Source organism: Solea solea, chromosome 9 (genome assembly GCF_958295425.1).
Source record: "Solea solea chromosome 9, fSolSol10.1, whole genome shotgun sequence".
NCBI classification, from domain to species: domain Eukaryota; kingdom Metazoa; phylum Chordata; class Actinopteri; order Pleuronectiformes; family Soleidae; genus Solea; species Solea solea.
This window is the reverse complement of record NC_081142.1, coordinates 10,086,989-10,106,478: the sequence shown is the minus strand read 5'-3', so window position 1 is coordinate 10,106,478 and position 19,490 is coordinate 10,086,989. Positions and strand designations below refer to the sequence as shown.

The window sequence follows — 19,490 nt, the reverse complement described above, 5'->3', positions numbered from 1 at the left end:
CATATGTTTTTACAGTCCGTCACTGTCACTTAGCTCGCCTCTCATGTGATAGTTATGTTGCGTTGACTGCTGCTGAAATAATCTTATTTTCAGTTAAATCAGTTCAATGTTTATAAAAAAAAATAAACCAGATGCTGATTAACAGTGCAGCTCCTTGTTTGTTATTCACATTTTAATGATGCACATTTTTGTTAACAGCATACATCTCAGTTATGGTAAAAATTGTATCTATTAATTGTTAATCTATTAATCTATAATCCATTACATCAATGTTGTGGTTCTTGCTAAATCCGGGCAAAGGCCTCAAGAGTTTTGCCAAATTGTTAGTGGACCTCGAAACTGTGCTTGCCGATGTGTGAGGTGTTTACCAACAACAATAATGAGAAAAAAAAACAGTGGACATCAGGTGGCTTAAAAGTGTTTTAATGTCTCTCCTTAATTTTAAGCAACACTACAAAGATGTTCAAATAATAGGACAGCAATCTTTCACACTTTTGTTGAAACAATACAAAATAGAAACCTTCCGAAATAAAATAAGATAAAATAAGCTATATTTATAGTATATGTAGTAGTAAATGAAAATAAAACTGCACACTATTGTCTCATGTCAACTTTTAAGCCAAAGAGTTGTGCAACTGTCCTTTCCCTGTCCAACATGTCTGTGTAACAAGTTAGTTATTGTGACCTGACAAAAGCATGTTCCCCTTTTCCAATCGTCTGTTCACACACAGTACAATGCAGGCACAAGGAAGCAACCAATATCTCATTACAGAAGAAATTCAGTCCTATTTTCATGACAAAAGCGTCTCTCTTCTGTTCACCACACTCTGGAAAAAGAGAGATTACCAGGTATATTTAAGTGATAAAGTCATGGCTGCATACAGGAACACAGCCATTTCAGTTAAGTGCTTCAATTTTCTCAGCATGCGACAGACTGTGCAAAGTAAGACTCATCCCATCGAAAACAGATCGACTCTCCAGTGTGACCTCCGCAGAAATAAATAAGGGGGATTTCTGCGCAAAGCAGAGCGTGTAGTTTTTGAAAAATTTTACTTAAAATATTTTAAGGGGAAGTTATTTTAGTCTATTCTTCTTCCGGATTAAAGTGAAAGGCCTTTCGTTGATTTCAAAACTAATCTTTTCTAATCTCCCACAAGTTTTCAACATGTGTCGGGAGGAAATGTCAACAGAGCTTTGCAGGAGACTTAACAGAGGGCGGGATAGTTCACAAAGGACTATCTTATTAAGAATGTGTCATTTTAGGCACAAAGAATGTCAAAGTAACGTACGCTCTCAATCTATTGCGATCCTGAACAAAGGCCCTCTTGTGCTCAAATCACTCTCAATCTTATTTGACCTCTCTCACAGCTAGTTTAACAACCATTTGTTTTAAACACAGACTAAAAAACACACTTAAGTGAACAGCTGTCAAGTACCAACACAAGTCCAGTGATTCCCGACTCAAGGGTCTGGTGGTTAAATTGAACTGGCCTGAAAAGTAGTCAAGTTCAGCTTCTGGAAATAAAGCTTAAGGTGCTTAAGACTGGAGGCTTTAACATCACAGAAAACAACACAACCATATGTGACGGTGGTGGTGGAGCTAAGGTCAGTCAGTAGTTAGTGTGCAATACTAAAATGGAATGATTGCCATCAGTCATGTTTGAACCAATTCTCTATGCACACTTCGAAACACACATTTGTAGTATTAGTGTTCTCACACTTCAGTCCTTCCCCCTTTATTCCTACATAATTCCTCTTAATTCAAGAGAAGACATGTAACATGTAAAGTCAGTTATATTCATATGTGTATAGCTGTGCATTAAGATTGTTGTCAAGGTCACAAATTGTAGAGTTGTGACTCTGTACCAGTCTCTAAACTAGCAAACACCTCACCTCAAACACTTGCATCTTCCTCCTTTTTATCTTTTTTGCCCTCACCCTCACCCTCACCCTCCCCTGTGTCGCTGACGTCTCGTCTGCGTTTGCGGTTGCGAGCGCTGGCCTTGGACGCCGGCAGGGACTCCATGCCTAGAACTTTGTGGATCTGGCGGAACGCAAGCAGCCGTAGAGCATGCTGAAACCAAAGAGGACAGGAATGGGAAATTGATGATTGTAGGGTTTTGCATTTCTTCACTGTCATGACTACTTAAATAATAATCAATTGGGAGTATGTGTTATTATTTAAGGACTGACAGCACAAAGGCAAACAGGTGGATGGGGAGTTCGTGGCTATGTGTCAAGTTTTTTTTGAATGTGCATGATTTACAGTATCTTACACTTCCAAAATTTCTACTCCCTCCCCCTGCAGCCACTCAGGCTACCAGCTTCACATTTTAACTACCTCCTCCCAATGACATCATTTTTTTAACCCTCACAGAGCAGCATTTTTTCCAATTGGTAATGAAACAAATCTTTCTTTACCTCAAGTTTAATACTGGCCCATTCGTTTAAAACAGCAAACAATCACTTACGACAAATGCTAGTTTAACTTCCACATGACCATGGTATTCATAGTGCGTGTGGATACCTGTGCACTGGCAGTTATGTCCTCTCTTGCTTGAAGCACCATGCTTTCCAAAGAATCTGTTGGTTCCTTCTCACAAGGGTCCATCAACCCTGGTCCATCTGAGTGAGGGGAAGAAAAATCAAGAAAACAACATTTCATTAAAAAGGTGAATAGTTTTTTTTGTCATCACGGATCACGACAGAGATATAACACTATAAGACAATTTAACTGCATTCTGGAAGAAATAAAAGCTCTGACTGAGCATGACATTCATCAAATGGAGAAATTATATGACTAAGTGTAGTCTTTGTAGTAGTGTAGATAGCTAGCATAATTATTGTGATGCATTCATGAAACGCTTTGTTTAACTACTTGTCTCACCTGGAAGCAGGATGCCTGTGGAGATGCACTCCAGGACTCTACGCATGGCCTCCCCGGGGCTCAGCGGGCCTGTAGCACTGCTTATCACCTTCTCAACAAGCAGCTCCATCGCCTGGAGACGGACACAGAAGGAGTCAAGATCCCCCAATACAAAAAGTACACACCAGCATATCTCGAGTCTTTGGCATTTGGCGAGACACTGACGCAGCATGAGCTTTATCATGTGCATGCGTTACCACATTTTTAATCTTTATCCAAAAAGAGTATACAGCTTCAGAAATGAAGGAATATTGAAAAGTCAACACAGCAAAGAAGATGCTTACCCAGCCAGGCATCTTCCCCCAGGTGGGCACACGCTGACACAAATCTCTCAGCACCCGAATGATGATCACACAGGACTGCAGCCCATTGGCGCGAGCCTTCAGGAAATAAGGCAAGAAAACAATAGAGGTATTTGTTTAACAGAAATGTAAAAAATCCTTTTTGAATTTATAACAAGAATTATGTAGAATTCAACACAACAATAGAAAATGCTTTGAGATCCTAAAGTTAAAAATCAGTCCAACAGGGAGTTTTATCGACACTGTAGTGCTTTGAATTATGTGTTACCACTCTCACACAAACAGCATTTCTATATTTCAATAAATAAATAATAAAAACGTTCATTTACACGTTCATACCAAAATAGTTCTTCTGAACAGTCATACACAGCACCCTATTGAATAGCAATAAGGAAGTTAAATCAATTTTCATGTTAAACTACTTCTGCAAAAATAATGCTGCATAAATATATCACAAATATGGGATAGGAATCCAGGTGTCAGAGTTGAGGTTACTGACAGGAAATGCTGTTTATAACACATAACAAAATAACAACAGTAAATATGAAGAAGAAGAGACAAGCTCTTATAAAGAGGCAAACTCAAAACACCTGAAATGCTGGACTTTTTACAAGAGCACATTTTTGAAGCTGTTACATTCAGCACTCATTAAGCTCCACCCTGAAGGTTCATGAATCTCCAGAAAGTACTACCCTCAAGCAGGGAACATTTTGGAGGTAAAGCATTTACCTGGGACCTAAAAGTAGCTGAAGTGAGGCATTTACCTGAAACCATTTGGCGTGACGGAGAGCAGCCAAGTATTCCAGACATTTCTTCTTATTCAGAAGATCAGGCGCATCCCTCTCAGCCACACCTGCTAGAGATAACATGTAGTGGCTCATGACTTACAGTCAAACTAAAGCAAAGCCCAAACGATGACTGCATTTCATAGTTAGGTGTTGTTACTGTTGATGTACAGCCACTGATCAGGGATTAGATACAAAAAACAAAAAAAGGGAGAGAAGGATTAATTCTGATTTATAAAAAAATCGTACATTTTTTTTGTGATTAAGTGTAAACCAAGGAGTACTTCTTCATCTTAAACGCCACTTTTAACTTGTCATTTTCAGGTGTAACTGGTGATTGCCCACATTCCATTGATTTGTTTGACTGTCAGAGCTGCGGCCCCACACATAAAATGGAGTGGAGCCATCGTTATTTTCACTTGTTAGTTACATCCATTTTCTTAACATCAACATTTTCTCATTTATTCAAATTCATAATGTTAAATATTCTTTTCACTGAAAAACCAAATGTCCAAATTAAGTATCTTTTAAACCATAATATCAGTTTTATGAAGTGAAGCATGAACGTCGATCTTTCTGCAGAATACTTATCAACGGAGGTGTTGCATTCTCATTCTACTATATATAAAAATGATTTTAATTGGGAGTTTTGTAAAAACAAAAACAAAACGAACAAAAAAAAAAGAAAAGAATAAAAGCAACCCCCCATATCTTAAAGGATAGGTTCACAAATCATTAAAAGTGATATGAGACAAAATCTACAGTCACTGTCTTGTCATAAAATGCAGTTAATGTTCATATTAGGTTCATTCAAGACAATTAAGTGGATATCTAGTTATAAAGTATGGTATTTTTAGCATAAAAATCCCCTCTGTGCTGCATTGCAGTGAAGCAATATTAACACAAAAGACATTTGTGATAAAAAGACTAACATCAGAAATAAACCACTTGACTTGACTGATGAAGCCTAAACCTAAAATGCATTTTTGCAATGAACAGGGACTGTGGACTTTGTCACGTCAGTATAAGATCTCTAGGAGAGTAATATGAACAGGAGGAAGGATCACAGTGAGCATGTCACAAAATTTCACATTACAAAAGAATTGCAAAATGTCTTACCTATCCTTTAAAACAAAATTACATTAAAAAGACTGTGTAAAGCAACAGGAAATACTTCGCCTGACTGTCACCTCACCTCAAAATGTTTTTCAAATTTAAAACATTAGCAAAAAGTTGCAGAGTGTTTCAAAATTAGGTTTCAATTCATGCAAAATTCAGCAACATTCTCTGCTCTGAAATGCTGTGGGCGTGTGTCGCAGTTTAATGTACACACAGCACTGGTTGAACTACATTCCCACTCCCGCTCGCTCTCTGTCTCAGGGGTACCTGCAGCCTCACAGTGGAAGACACTTCAGCCGGTTAACAAACCAAAGGCAGTAGTGTAGAAGCAGGTGCAGTTACTTGAGCCTCTTTATATAATTTATAAGAAGGATTTATGCTAGCGCTCTGCATTTGCTTTACACAGTCTTTAAAAAGCAAATAAATTAGCTGAAAGTCAAAAGCAGTCAAAGTTATGATTGTTTCTGTGTTGGTGTTAGTTCATGTCTTCAAGACACACAACAGGAGAGTGGTCATCTACAAATAACAAATGAAAGGTGTGTCCAAAACATTCAGTTTGGTTACTGTGATGAGGTAATATTTCACAAGATCAGCCTTGGGTCTTTCCACACTTCCACGTTCACTAAAACTGTAGCAACAGGACAGTCAATTTCGTACAGGGGAATTGTATAACAGAAACAAAGATACTGATTTGAAGTCTACACTGCCATACCACTTAGAATCAAAGACCCATATTGACTTAGACTCTTAGAGCAGGGACTTTTTGTTTATATAGCAGAAGCTGAGCCCCAGCTTACTATCGACACTCTGGAAAGCTTAATAAACACAGGCAACCTGGTTACTTTAGCTTTTCTATTCTTAGTGGTATGTGTATGAGTGTGGTCTTCAGATTAGCCTTGCCTAGGTCTGCTGATACAGATTTGGGGGCACTGATCAACAAACCCAAACAAAATGTGAAAATGTAAAAAAAAACATTTGTATCATGTTTTCCAAATGGGGATAAAACATTAAAATGCTGACAGTGGTCAGAGTAGGTGCAGGAGTGTTTGCGACACAATGATCTTGAAAATGAAAAGGCAGGAAAATAAGGACAATGTATACACTACAGTCATCTTATTGTTTCAATACTGATCATTGTGAGGCCATAAAAAGACACTCCAACACCTCATCACTGATAATGCCACACTGTGATGCAGGGATGAAAGACAAGGGAATGGGAAGTCGCTGGACCTCAAAATCCCCTTGTGTGTTTCATCGCCATAATGCAACGGGAAGCAGGACTTTTCTTCTTACATTTGGAACCATTCACCATTTGGAGCATTTCCATCCCTGGACATTATCTGAACTGACCAACTCTTCAGTCATCTCTTATAGATTTCCAAAGGTTTTAAGTGAGCGTGTGTTCATAAAATAAACACACACCCTTCACCCTTGTGGCACAGAAAGGTCGGAGAGCCCGGCTTTTGATTCCCATGATGTGGAAAAGAAAGAAATTGGGTATTATAGCTACAAAAAAATGGGGGAAATAAAAGTAGTGGGATAAATGAAGGTGTGCTTTTGACTATTTTAGGAGTTAAAAAAAACAAAAGAAAACTGAAAATGTGGGCTTAGTTTTAAGTCCCACCTCTCATTCTTTGTTATTTATATTATTCAGCCAAAAAATTTGCGTAACAGGTAGAAATGTGGAGTAAGGGTTTTAAAATATACAATATATATATATTTGTATGTATAGTGTACTACACATATTGCTCACATTTGGTTGTCTGGTACTGAAAGCTTTGGCTTCTCTAACCTTTCTCAGCCGATTTTCCTCCTGCCTGCTTGTCCTTCTCAGACGCAGGGTCCTCCCTCATCAGCGGCGAGGTGAGAGAAATGGTCACCTGCATTTTGGGCTCCTTGCTTGAAAATATCACGATGTTCGCCTCCTCGGGGTGAGCCTGCACCTCATACTGATCTTCAGAAAATGTCTGCCGGTTAAAAGGACACTTGGGATTACTCACTACAGAGGAGGAGGGGTGTAGGGGCAAAGAATAGCCATGTTTGGCAAGGTAACAGGGCAGGGCTGCTATGTTTTTTTATCAAGGGTTTTTTTCTCCCGAGTCTATTGGGAAGAAGGTTACATTACATAGAACAGGGCCAGGGATAAGAGCGATAGCATTTCTCAACAATGTCATTGCAATGGTTAAGTTTGGGACAGAAAGGGGTCACTTAAGGGAAAAAAAAACATCCCCAACTCACTCTGTAGGATTCAGGTGTCATAACCAGGCAGTAAATCTAAAGATCAGTGAAATGCACCTTCAGTGAATCACGCATTCTGGCTAAAGCAGGTGGGAGGAAGACTGAAGAATTAAAACACTTAACTTGTTAACCTTGTATTTGGTACCAAACCTTGAAAGCCACATGTTCTATCTTTGGCCTGTGTGCACTTTTGTTATTTGTGAACATATAAAAATGTCTCCCAAAAGTAAAATACACAGTTTGTCTTTGGCATGTTATTAGTGGGATGATTGCTTAACGTTGACTGAATGAGGTTTTACATAGTAGCTTTACTGAGTTGAAGTGATATCAGCACCAGCAAATGTGCAGATTAGATCCACAAAGGACTGAAATACTGAGAGCCAACTCTGAAGATTTCATTCTCGCAGTGATGAGGTTCAATATTATTCATTGAAACAACTCTCATTTCAGGCTGTCGGAGACAGTTGTACATGTTCACTGACAGTAAATTAACTACTCAAGCATACAAAATGTGATTAACCCAAATAACATATTTGTAAGTCTGCTGATACAGACTTACAAATAGATTTTTTCAGATTTTCGTCAATTAACTTTTTCTTTTGATTTCTTATATAACAGCTTTAAGAGTAAAAAGTCAGGTTCTCGTTTTATTTGTTGTGCAACAATTAGATCATTCAGTCCCTCAGTATACCGCTCTTATGACTCAAGTCATAAGGCACATAATGATAGAGTTTGTTCCTCTTTTTCAAATCTTTTGCACCACACATTTAAGTTTTGTAAGGATTGAACCCACAAAAAAAAATTACCTTACATCAAAAATGTAAGGTAAACAATTGTTACTGTTGTTGCAAGGTTTTCTTACCCCCATTTCCTCGGGCAGATGCTTTGCGATGCTCTTCAACAAAGAGATGGTGGGTTTCTTAGCCGTAAGAAGGATGATCTCCACATTTCTGTCGCCACGAAGCAGCAGGCCTTTGGCCAGGATTCCCACCCTCATAACACCTTTCAGAAGACGAGCTGAATTCTCAGCACTATCAGAGATGGAAAGAATCCAAGATTAAAACTTGCTTGGCTGGTTTTACACACTTTTTCAGATTTAAAATCATGATGAGGTCAAATTTCAGTAGGCCCTCTGTGGAGCCTTGTTTTGTTTGTGAAAACTGATCCATTCTCAATTCAATGAATCAAAGTGGCATTTGTCATGAACATTTTATTTATGCATGACTCTTTTTTTTTTTTCCCCTGACAAAACATCTTGTAGTCCTGCATTCATATTTCATACTCTTGCATCATAACGTGGTCTTTTTTTATGTTATGAGAACAAAAGGGCTTTCAGTCTTTACTATTTTAATCCTTGTTTTAACCTTTTGAAAATTTAATATTACAGCTATTTTAGCTTAAGGTCTCTTAAAGAATAACATCACAGAGGCTATCTTTCAGTTGAAGCCGAGTAGATGTTTGGTGATGCAGTGGGACAAAGGGAATGTACAGCAGATTGACGACAGAGTGTATGTCTCATGTGAAGCAGAACAAATGATCTGAAGCTACTGGAAGATCTTCTTAGTTACTGCTGCTAGATGTTTTGAGCACAGTTTAAAGATCCTAATGCACGACCCAAAATAATTCCAAAGAAGCTTTTCCTTCACTGTATATCTGCTAAAACCTTTACCCTTTCTCGTCTCCCTCGTCAGTAGCAGCACTGGCAACAGCTGGCGTCTCCTTCTCCAACAAGGAATCTGACACCAGTTTTAGGGCTCTCTCAGTGTGGGAGACGATCCTCTGAACAGCCTGCAGCTCGTCCTCCACTGGGTAAATTGTGGAGTGCTTTGCCATGATGTGACGGTCGTCAAGCGAGTCTGGCCTGCGCACGCATGGCTTTACAGACGGAATCAAGCAAAAACACTTGGCCTCAGAAAAGGTTAGATTTAATATTTTTAGTCCCAAAAACATATAAAAAGTGTGGTGCTTACCAGTAGAGGGGGAACTGGCATACCAGGGCGGCTCATTAGTGGTGGAGGAGCCAACCTGCGTCTCTGCTCCCCCCAGTACATCTGCTCCTCCTCCATTCTCCTCCAGTACACATCCTCCTCATATCGTCTGCAGGAGACAAGACATGTCAATGAAAATTCATTTATTTGTTACGAGAGTATGTTGATTATTAAGTACAAAAAACAGACGTTAAACAAAACAAATACTAAAATCTAAATTTAGTATAATTATCCAGACTCACGAAAATGTGAGAAGTTAAAAAAAAAAAACTTAACTGTGTAAATATGTCATGTTTAACAGTCATATTATACACCTTATCGACATCCACTCTTCTATTATTACTCGTTAATGCGTCATCATCCTTGTTTCTTTGTTCGTGTATTAGTATTAGTTTTAGGCTGCCAAATATGGAAACTTGCAAACGTACCAATAGAGTGGGAACTGGTTTCTGACAAAGAACTCTGGCTATTAGTCTGACCTCATTTCCATGTGCCAGCGTTGCTCATCGTCTCTCTGTCTCTTCAGCACTGCCTTCTGCTTCTGCTTCTTCAGCTTGCTCTCCTGCAGCTTCCTTGCTCGGTTACTGGGCTTAATCTCCACAGGAAGTTCTGGATTCACTTTCTTCTACAGAGATAGAGCAGGGAACCGGTCAAACTTAAGTGCATTGTGACAAAAGAATATTACAAGTCAGTCAGACTTGTACTTTATCATTTGTCTTTTCTCTCTCCTTTTATCACCCCTTTATTTAAGATTTGGTTCTCAGTCCACCTTTTTCTAGTTTGTCCCAGCAGTTTCAAAATCTTGTGTTTTCACTGCCACTTCAAGGCAGACCAGTGTGCAGCACTCTCACTATCACTCCATCATGAACACATGCTGGCCATCAGTAACACCAGTAGGAAATCCATTGTTTTCACTGTCCACTACAGGCAGGCAGAACAGTCTACAATACATGCCATATGGATGTATTTTGAGTGTTCTAGGTGTTTGTTCACTGGGTAGTCACAACAACCACCATATGCTATAATCTTATTCTGTGCGAATCACTACATATAATGTGGGCTTGAAATCACTCATCTCAAACCCTCCTCATACTTAAACTTTTTACCTTGTATTGCAGTCTGTGCCTTCTTCCCTTCAGGTGCATGTCTTTAGCATTAGGGTCATTAAAGCTGCATTCACACAGTTTACAGTGAAATCGAATCACTTTGCCGTCATCATTATGGACCTGAAAAATAAAAGACCGGGTGAATACGAATTATCAACCTATAATCTTATACATGTGACTCCAAAGCTTTGATAAACAAAACAGTAACTTAAACTTACTGATATTAAAGAATCTCAATTTATGTTGTGGTATTTTTCTTGCTCACCTCCTCTACATAGTCGTGTCCTACTGGCTGGATGTCACCCTGGCCACTCACTCCATCCTCATCATCACTCAGAGGATCCATCTTCTGAACCGACTGTACCATTGGCTCCACCTTTGCAGCCACCACTGGTGCTGCTGCTGCTGCTGCTGTCACCACTGGAGTGTTGAAAGGCTTAGTGGCTGTGACATGCAAGACAATAACAATTAGAGAGTTCATTTCCAGAATTAAACAATTTACAATTAAGTCTCTTATATTATAATTCGCCTTTCTGCATGGAGTTTGCATGTTCTCCCCGTGTGCTCCAGCTTCCTCCCACAGTCCAAAAATATACAATATGGGGATTAGGTACATTGCTCACTCTAAATTGACCATAGGTGCGAATGTGAGAGTGAATGGTCGTTTGCCTCTATGCATCTGGCCCTGTGATGGACTGGTGAACTGTCTGGGGTGTATCCCGCCTATTACAAAAGCATACACTGGGGAAAATGTGCACGGAGCTGCTATATTAATGTGGTCAACTTTATCGGTCAACTACCGGTAGATGAGCAGTGGGTTTTTAAAATATGAATGAAACAAATGTCCTAATAATCTACATAACAAACCAACAAACTTACAAACAATAGTTAATTTGGAAGGAGCTGGTTTCTTGACTGGGGGTGCTGCTGCTTTAGCCGAGGCATATACAGCCACCTGTTTTGGCGTTGCAGTGGGAGTAGAAGTGGTGGACACTGTGGCAGGAGCCGGGCTCAAGACTGAAGGTTTCCCAACTGTTGAGGTTGTGATGACTGGAGCAGAATTCACCAACACAGGCTCAGTCGAAGGTATAGGTTTGCCCAGCTTGGTGTGAAGTTTCACCACCTTTCCAAGGTTGACAAAGGGAGACAGAGAGATACAACCATTTAAGACTGCTGATATTTAATCCCACCCTTAATCCCTCTGGGAGGTTTTATTCCAAGACCTGGCAGCTCAAATGGAATATCACATGAGTACACCACAGTCACACACCCAGTCACAGTTTTTTACCCTAACAAAAAGCATGACTATTGCTGCCTCTGTCATCAAATATACTGATACATGAATTGGTAAAAGAATATTTTACTGAACCGTACTGAAAATGTCTCAGTAAAAAGTACTGATCAAAGAACATTCAGGTATGTAATTTTACTACAGTTGCCATGGAATACAGATCAAAGGAAGGACAGAAGGACAGACCAACATTCCCTGAATAAATAAGAGAGATATGCTGAATAATTACAATAAAGCATCAACGCTTTACCTTCTGGTGTTTGGCCCCACGAATATGAGCAGCATAGGCATCCACTCCAGTGCAGGAGACATCACATAGCTCACAGCGTAGCTGCGTCTGCACCCCTCTGGGTCCGTTGCTGGTCCCCGTCTGTCCCCCAGACTTCAGCGCTGCCTCCTTTTTCTTATGCTTCTGACCCTCAAGATGTTCCCGGTATGTCTGGTGCAGTAAATCAAAATAGTTAGCAAGATGGAGTATCCAAAATTACAGAACTGCCTTTAATGTGATGACGAATTAAACTTCATTTTATCATGCCAGACAATACCCCGATTAATACCAACATTTCAGATAGACATTTAATCATGTATTACTGACTAGCACTGAATTGGCACCTGTGACATCTGCAATGAACAATGTTTTTTTCCATCAGTCTTGATCAGTTTCTTCTTAATCTTATTTATTTTTTGACAGCTATGCAAATTCATGTGACATTTCCTAAGCATTGCTATGTCACGCACTCATCTTCTGGCCGTCTGCATGTAAATAGCCACTTATGTTTGTGCTTTTCACAATTTGGGACAGCACTCAATATATTTCGTATCAATCATTCGAATCAATTCAAAGAACAATTAAAAAGGGGACTGTAAAATTGTCACTGAGCTCCATGGTGATGGAGTTTTCTTTTTCACATTTGTGACATCACAATTCACACACGGGTGACATGGGGTTCATTCAGGTTCACAAATCCTGGGTGAGATTAGGACACTCTAAAATGACCATAGGTGTGAGTGTGAGAGTGAATGGTTGTTTGTCTCTATGTGGCCCTGTGATGGACTGGCGAACTGTCCAGGGTGTACCCCGCATATCGCCCTATGTCAGCTGAGATTGGCACAGCGGTAAAGTGGTAGAAAATGGATGGATGGAGATCCTGGGTGAACCCGCTAATTTTAGTATGAAGAGGCTTTAGTGTGCTTTATGTTTTGTGCTCTTAGATCCACAAAATAATTGCCTGTTCATATTCAAAGTCCTTAAAAAACATCTTAAATAAATCAACCTCTTTTAAAATATTGTACCTGAGGACCTGCACAGCTAATCTTGCAAATGTCGCAGTAGTGGAGCTGTGGTTGTTTTGGAGGCCCTTTGGGCTTCTGCAGCTTGTTTTGGTGAAATGTTGGCTTTTTGTAGACGTTTGCTGCTGGAGCTGTCACCATGTTGCTCCCTGAGTTGCTCCAGGATGAGCTGGTCAGTTGCTTGAGTGGTGGTTGGATGGGAGGTTTGGGCTGTTGGAGTTGTTGTGACTGTTTGGGCTGCTGAGGTGGAGGCTGTGGCTGGGTGAGAGTCTGCCGAGCTGGCTGGTAATAGGAAGGGGTGGATGTGGAGGTGTAGCCCGTTGAGTCATAACTGGAGTAGCTAATGCCTGAAGTTGAGAGAGAAGAGGACAATTATTATAGATCAACAAACAATATGTTGATCTCATAATAATTTTGCAATTTTGAATTCTACTGTTCAAATAAAAGCCTGGTTGTTCGGGATACGCGCTTCTTCACTCGCCCCTGTACTACTACTGTATATAAACAAATGCTCCCCCCTCGGTCAGGTCTGACAATATTGCTTGACAGAGCCCATTTTCAGATGAAGGATGCATCACAATGCATGCATGAAAAAGTAATATAACTTTAAATTACAGAAGAAAGATGTCAACATAAGCTTGCGTTTTGGATGCCAGGTCTTCAGTAACAGACATTTTTACCATGGGTACCCAAACATTTTCAAATCAAGCCTTGGGCACAAAATACATGGCCAATCCATTTTCAGTGTTACCCGAGTAAGAAGTGGCTGCAACAGTGGAGCTGAAGGAGGAGCCAAGGGTGTAGGACGAAATGGGAGTTGGAGGCTGTTGAACACTGGTGGAGACTGGGTAGATGTTGTAGCTGGTGGACACAGAGCTGGAGGGGGCCAAAGGTTTCAGGGCCGTTACCTGCCTCTGGGGAGGCGGAGGCTGGCTATACACAGTGGAGGGCGCTGGACTGTAAGCACTCTTTACTCCTACTGAAGGATAGAGAGATGGGGGCAAGGAGGAGGAGGGGAGCAGATGTAGAGAGGGAGCTCATCAGAGCAAGGAAAGTGAAAGAAATCTGAAACATCCACTGCATCCTCTGGGGGCTGCCTATCAAGAGGTTTTGGCAAGACAGATGGGATACTTGTTTCTCTACCAAAGCAGCAGCAAACACATTTCAGATATATCATATTACCTTTCAAAGTACAAAGTAGACTGAAAATGATGGCCAACAAATGGCCCTAAAAAAACATGAGGCATGTGTGTGCACTATACTATTAATTAAATCTGAAGCAACTACTATATCACTGACATTATTGTTGTTTTGTTGTTGTATTTTTTGTTGTGGGTCGTTGCAGTAATTACGCTGTGAGAAATTGATCCTAATTTCTGATACTGTCTCAACTTTGCAACAGCCTGTCCAAATCTGCTGTTGGTGGCCCACTTCTCAAACAGGCTATAAGTGTACAATGTAAAGGGGTCTTGATTTAGCACTAAAGGTGCAAACCTATTGAAACTCAGTTACATGCACAGCTCCTGAACCCAAGAGATTCCTGACAGTAAGTAACAAGTTGAGGAGGCATGCCAAAAGATGGTGTGAAAACTGACACAGCTTACTGTATCCCAGCCATTAGAGTAAACTGTATGTGTAATGTTAATTTGAACAGTGGGCTGTTTTGTAAAAGAAGAAAAAAAAAAAAAAAAGATTAGTCAAATCTAAAGAAACCTGTCCGGTGTTTTTTTTTACTTTTAAATGTGTCCCTGAGTGTGTGCTTGACATCTACTGGTGGCTGTGAACATTAGGCGACAGGGACTTGACCCAGTGTGGGAAGAACCTTTCATCTTGTCCTAAAAAAATGGACAAACGTCTGTTTTTATAAAACCTACAAAAAAAAAAAAAAGCCCTTGAGTGGGGGGCTTTAAAAAAATTTTAAGAGGTTTTCTGAGAACATTTTACAGTTACAGAGAAACTTGACAGTGCTCCCTGGTGGACAAATTGTGTAATGGTGTCAAAACATTTGGCATTACTGAATCATTGAGCAAAACTTGATACCAACAGTACGATGAAAATAAACCTACTCACCAGTCTGGTAGTAATTCTCTGTGGGTGCCCTCTGAGCTGAGGCTACACTGGTCTGGTAGTACTGTTTATTGTCATAGGTGGTCACAGCTGCAGGACGTCCGTAGGCATAGCTGTTGTCCTGCTGTTGTTCACAAGAGAGCATTCAATCCAGTGGGAAAGCAAAGCAGACATTGACATCAATATTTAACGTACAGATATCTTAGCTCTGCATTTTAGCTTTGTTTTAGCTTTATATTCTGTTGCGAGTTTTATATCTGAAATTGTTTTGTCTCTGTAACGATTTGTTCCATTTGTGCTGCTGTCTTGACAAGGACTCCCTTTAAGAAGAGATCTCAATGGGACCTTCCTGGCTAAATAAAGGATAAATAAAATAAAATGTGTTAAATGTGAGGTTGGCAAATGATTTTACATGTATTGAAAGTATCTGGAGTATGCAGTGTAGGAGGCGTAAGGCTGCACACAGAGCGCAGTTGTTAACAGCAGCAGAAATGTAAGCTTAGCTAAAGCAGTAACATGTGCTGCCTCATGTTTACAAAGTTTTGCAGTGGTAAGACTTCCATGGGTCTGTGAGTGTTACACCTTTACTTGCAACTACATATTTACACATGATGCAAGTTGTTTTGTTGTCTTAATTTAGCCATGTGAGATAGCAAACATTCAAGCACTGATCTGCAATTCTGGCTGGAGTAAACAGCACAGCACAAAGTCACACTTGATCCCCTGATATATGGTTTCATCATAATGAGGATTTCATATGGGAAGCAGAAAATGCTAGCAAACTGTGCAGGCATTTTCAGGTTTTCAATAATTCTAAAGCAAAGTTAGAATTAAAGTTAAATCCTATAATATAATAATTTCTACAATGGTATCAGTAGTCCAGACAAATATCAATACTTTGGTATTGACTGGTATCAATTTAATAGCAGTTCTTGATACCTATCCCTACTAACGTGAAACATCAATGGTGAAAAGTAAGAACAAGGAGTTCTGTTATGAGACCAATGACAAGGTGAAAGTATGCAGAGCTATTTTCCTCAAAGCTGAGAGTCAAGTACTGACAGATAAGAACCAAACAGGAACTGACTCGTTTATAATAGATGTCTGCCCATTCAGATTAAAGTAGTCCCTGCTTTCTATATAAAAACAAAGCCAGCGGTGTTTTAATAGTTTTTTATTTTTTTGAGTAATGTGGAGGTAGTAGTAATAAGGCACACAACAATATGAAAGTGAAAAATCGTGAAAGTAAAAGAAAGAGACTGACCGTGTCTGAGTACACCTGGTACGTCTGTGGGGTGGCAGCGGGCTGCGGGGGGGCCGGGGGGTCTGGCTGTCTATAAGTGTAGTCTGGTGGGGCCTGGTGGCTCTGATAAGCAGGGTAAGGGGCAGAGACCACAGGCCGCGCTGCCTGGACTGGAGCAGGAGAGTAGGACGCAGTCACAGCATGAACCACAGCTGGAGCCTGCTGGACACTGTAACTTGCTGTGGAGGGATGAGAGTAGGCCGGGGGAGGCTGGGTACTGAGGGTGAGAGGAGAGAGGAAACCAAGAGAAGCAAAACAATTGACTTTAAATAATATTGACCTTTAATTCTGGGGAGACTATCAACTACTGCATGGAAATCTTGCCACGTCAGTTAAACGGGATAAAGGCTGCCATCTTCAAAGATCAAGTTACCAACATTAATACCAAGTGATAAAACAAACTGTTACTGAAACCACAAGGCTAATTAACAACATGGCTGTTTTTAGAGTTGACCTCGCTCGGGCAGTAGCATGTGCGAGGTTTAACACACTTGAGCATCTTGAAATCACACTCGCAAGCAACAGAGAAAAGCTGCAGGCAGAGAACATTACCACAGCAGTGTTGTCATTGGCAAGTCTGGAAACAGCAGTCACTGACAAAGACATGTGTCAGGATGATCAAGAACACGACAGAGCTAAAATTAAAATGATGCCTGAAGGTCATAAAAGACCACATGCTGTAAGAGCGATACACTGATTCATGACCTAAACAAAATGGCTGGATCCAAAGCAAATACAAAACAGTTACACAGGAGTAGTAGACTAGTATGTATGCAGCCTGTAGAGATCAGTAGTTCCTCTACAGTATCCTGAACGTTTTATGTAGGGACTCATTTTTTAAAGATAACATCTAACTCAACACAATGTGTTGCCATGTCTGCCATACAATGTTTCAGAATTATTTTTACTGCCATTTTTTGGACACCTGATAAACACCGGATAGAGGTTTGATAAAATAATCATCCGATTTAATACATCTCTTGCAAAAGGCTAGAAATATTCAGCAAATTTATTTGGTAACCCAAAAACTCATTCAACACTACACTTAGAATTACACGATAGACACCTCAACAAATGATTTATACAAAAACAGTGAGCCATTTCCTAACATCAGTCAGGCACTTATAGCCATTGGTCTCACATGCACCATCCTAAATACTTCACCAGTACAATAATATACAGGAAGTAAAAAACTCTCATCCTCAAAGCCCAAAACTGTTGCAATAGTTCAATGATTTTCATTTTGGACAAGCAAGACCAGTGCTTTCCTAAACATGACCAACAAATAAACCCTGATATTAATTTAAACATGTGCTGTACGACTGCTCATCTGTCAGGATGTTCAATTCAGATCAGATGGGCAGGTCTATATTTTTTATATTTGTGAGTATTTTAGTTTTGTCTTTGTTTGTGGATGTGTTATCTGCCATCAAACTGCCCCCTTGGGACACAGATGACAGCTCCAGAAAAACTGGTCTTTCTGGCATCCAATAAACTGAATTTGGTTATAGGCAATAGACAATAGGTGTGGAGGAGGAGGACATACTGTAAAGACTGAGGTGCTTTGATGCCAGTCTTCAAAACAGGAAACCCTCACGGACCACTGGATGAAAATGACATGACATGTCACTTATATCTAAGATGGTATGCAAGGCAAAAGGAGAAGGAGAGGCAGTGGTGCAATATTACGAATGCCAACTACCGTGAATCACCAAACAAGAAGAAAATAGGTTGTCATAGAGGCAAAAGGGCAGAAAGAGACAGCAGTAACGGATGCTTAAATGCAGAGGACAGTAACACAACATTACGAATGTCAGCAGCAACATCTAAGCAACTAATACGATGTTTTCCCTGACACACAGACTTGCTGGACACTGACACATCCAGCTAATTTCAATGCCCTTCACAGACTGTTTAATAAACCTATTACTATAACACATTGTAGTAACTGTTGTTTGAGAGACTCGGGACGTTCAGCAGTGCTGCACCGGGTTTAGCCTCTCTAATCCGACACTGGACACACCTGACGCCGGTTGCCTTTCCTGATGATTAATGCAAATACGCTGAGTGGCAACGACATCGGTAGCATCTTTCGGAAGGACGAGGACCGGGTTGGACTGATTTGTCGGTCAGTGTGACGGCCTGTCTGCCTGCGGACTCTGGGAGCTAACGCGGAGCTAACAAAGCTAGCTGTTTTCTAAACACGTCATGGACTCCCACCACTGACACCGAGTGTCCGCCGATAAACAGCACCCAAACTGATTACCCAATGCCCCACAGGCTTCCTGACAACAAGCCGCTTCGCTTTAATTACCTGTACTGCGGACCGGCACCATGTGTGAAGCCGAAATAATTGCTTGCAGCCATCTTTGCAACTCCGGTACAGTAGAGCGGCGGAGGACAGCAGTAATATAGCCGTGTCTGACCGTCAAGATAGTTCACCCCCAAAACACGACATGGTAGCCTACACCGGAACTGCGTCGAAAACAAACTTCTCCTTAATTTTTTTACATCAGGAAAATATCAAAGAAATATATATAATATTTACAGATATTAATCAATTGGATACTTTGTTAATTGGTTGAATTTGCAGGCTCCACTTACCTGTGACCAGGTTGTAATATAGTGTAACAGATGTGACACACAGTGAAAATCATACATTGTACAAAATAAACAAAATTAGTTCCCGATGCTCGTGAATTATGGTAAAATAATCTGACTCATTTTGTAATCACTCAGTAACAACTTGGTATTAACAATTTAAAAGGTGTCATAAGGGAGGCTGTAATGATTTCATCATTACAATATGGGAATTACTAATTGTTATTCTCAAACATTTTAATGTGAACGTATTACAGTCCTTTTCATTATCAAGCTATTACCTGCATATTACACTTGAAATTACATGGTATTACTGTAACAGTAGCCCCTTATTACCGTGCTGGGAATTGCATAAGAGGGTAATACCATAATACTACCTCCATATTGAAACATTTATTACCATATGATTAACATGCTGTTACTGTACTGGTGCCACTTTGTTCAAGTTGAACCTAACCAAAAAACGAATGGATG

The 19,490-nt window shown here is 40.2% G+C and overlaps 1 protein-coding gene across 6 annotated transcripts; it reads right to left on the bottom strand.

Annotated features, from left to right (window-relative positions):
• Positions 1–407: 407 nt before the first annotated feature.
• Positions 408–18,890, bottom strand: zfr2 (zinc finger RNA binding protein 2). Of its 6 annotated transcripts, none has more exons than XM_058638673.1 (19): positions 18,730–18,890; positions 16,377–16,632; positions 15,116–15,236; positions 13,797–14,024; positions 13,049–13,392; positions 12,006–12,194; positions 11,344–11,587; positions 10,730–10,908; positions 10,465–10,584; positions 9,838–9,983; positions 9,341–9,467; positions 9,040–9,245; positions 8,233–8,401; positions 6,925–7,099; positions 3,993–4,084; positions 3,211–3,306; positions 2,888–2,999; positions 2,528–2,625; positions 408–2,074 (listed from the first exon to the last, which is right to left on the bottom strand). In XM_058638673.1, the coding sequence occupies exons 1-19, from the start codon at positions 18,780–18,782 to the stop codon at positions 1,895–1,897; spliced, it is 3,135 nt and encodes a 1,044-aa protein (XP_058494656.1). In that variant the 5' UTR covers positions 18,783–18,890; the 3' UTR covers positions 408–1,894. The 6 variants fall into 6 exon arrangements, with proteins under 6 accessions (XP_058494656.1, XP_058494657.1, XP_058494658.1 ...); XM_058638674.1 differs by having other exon boundaries at positions 3,993–4,081; XM_058638675.1 differs by having other exon boundaries at positions 13,797–14,021.
• Between the last annotated feature and the right edge of the window lie 600 nt (positions 18,891–19,490).

What these genes read in the sequence shown, in the direction of transcription:
- zfr2 (XM_058638673.1), bottom strand. Translation starts at nt 18,782, where the DNA reads ATGGCTGCAAGCAATTATTTCGGCTTCACACATGGTGCCGGTCCGCAG. An exon ending in TGCAGCCACTTCTTACTCGG is followed by an intron (nt 13,393 to 13,796) that starts GTAACACTGAAA and finishes TCTCAACTTCAG; the next exon opens with GCATTAGCTACTCCAGTTAT. An exon ending in TTAGCTGTGCAGGTCCTCAG is followed by an intron (nt 12,195 to 13,048) that starts GTACAATATTTT and finishes TTACTGCACCAG; the next exon opens with ACATACCGGGAACATCTTGA.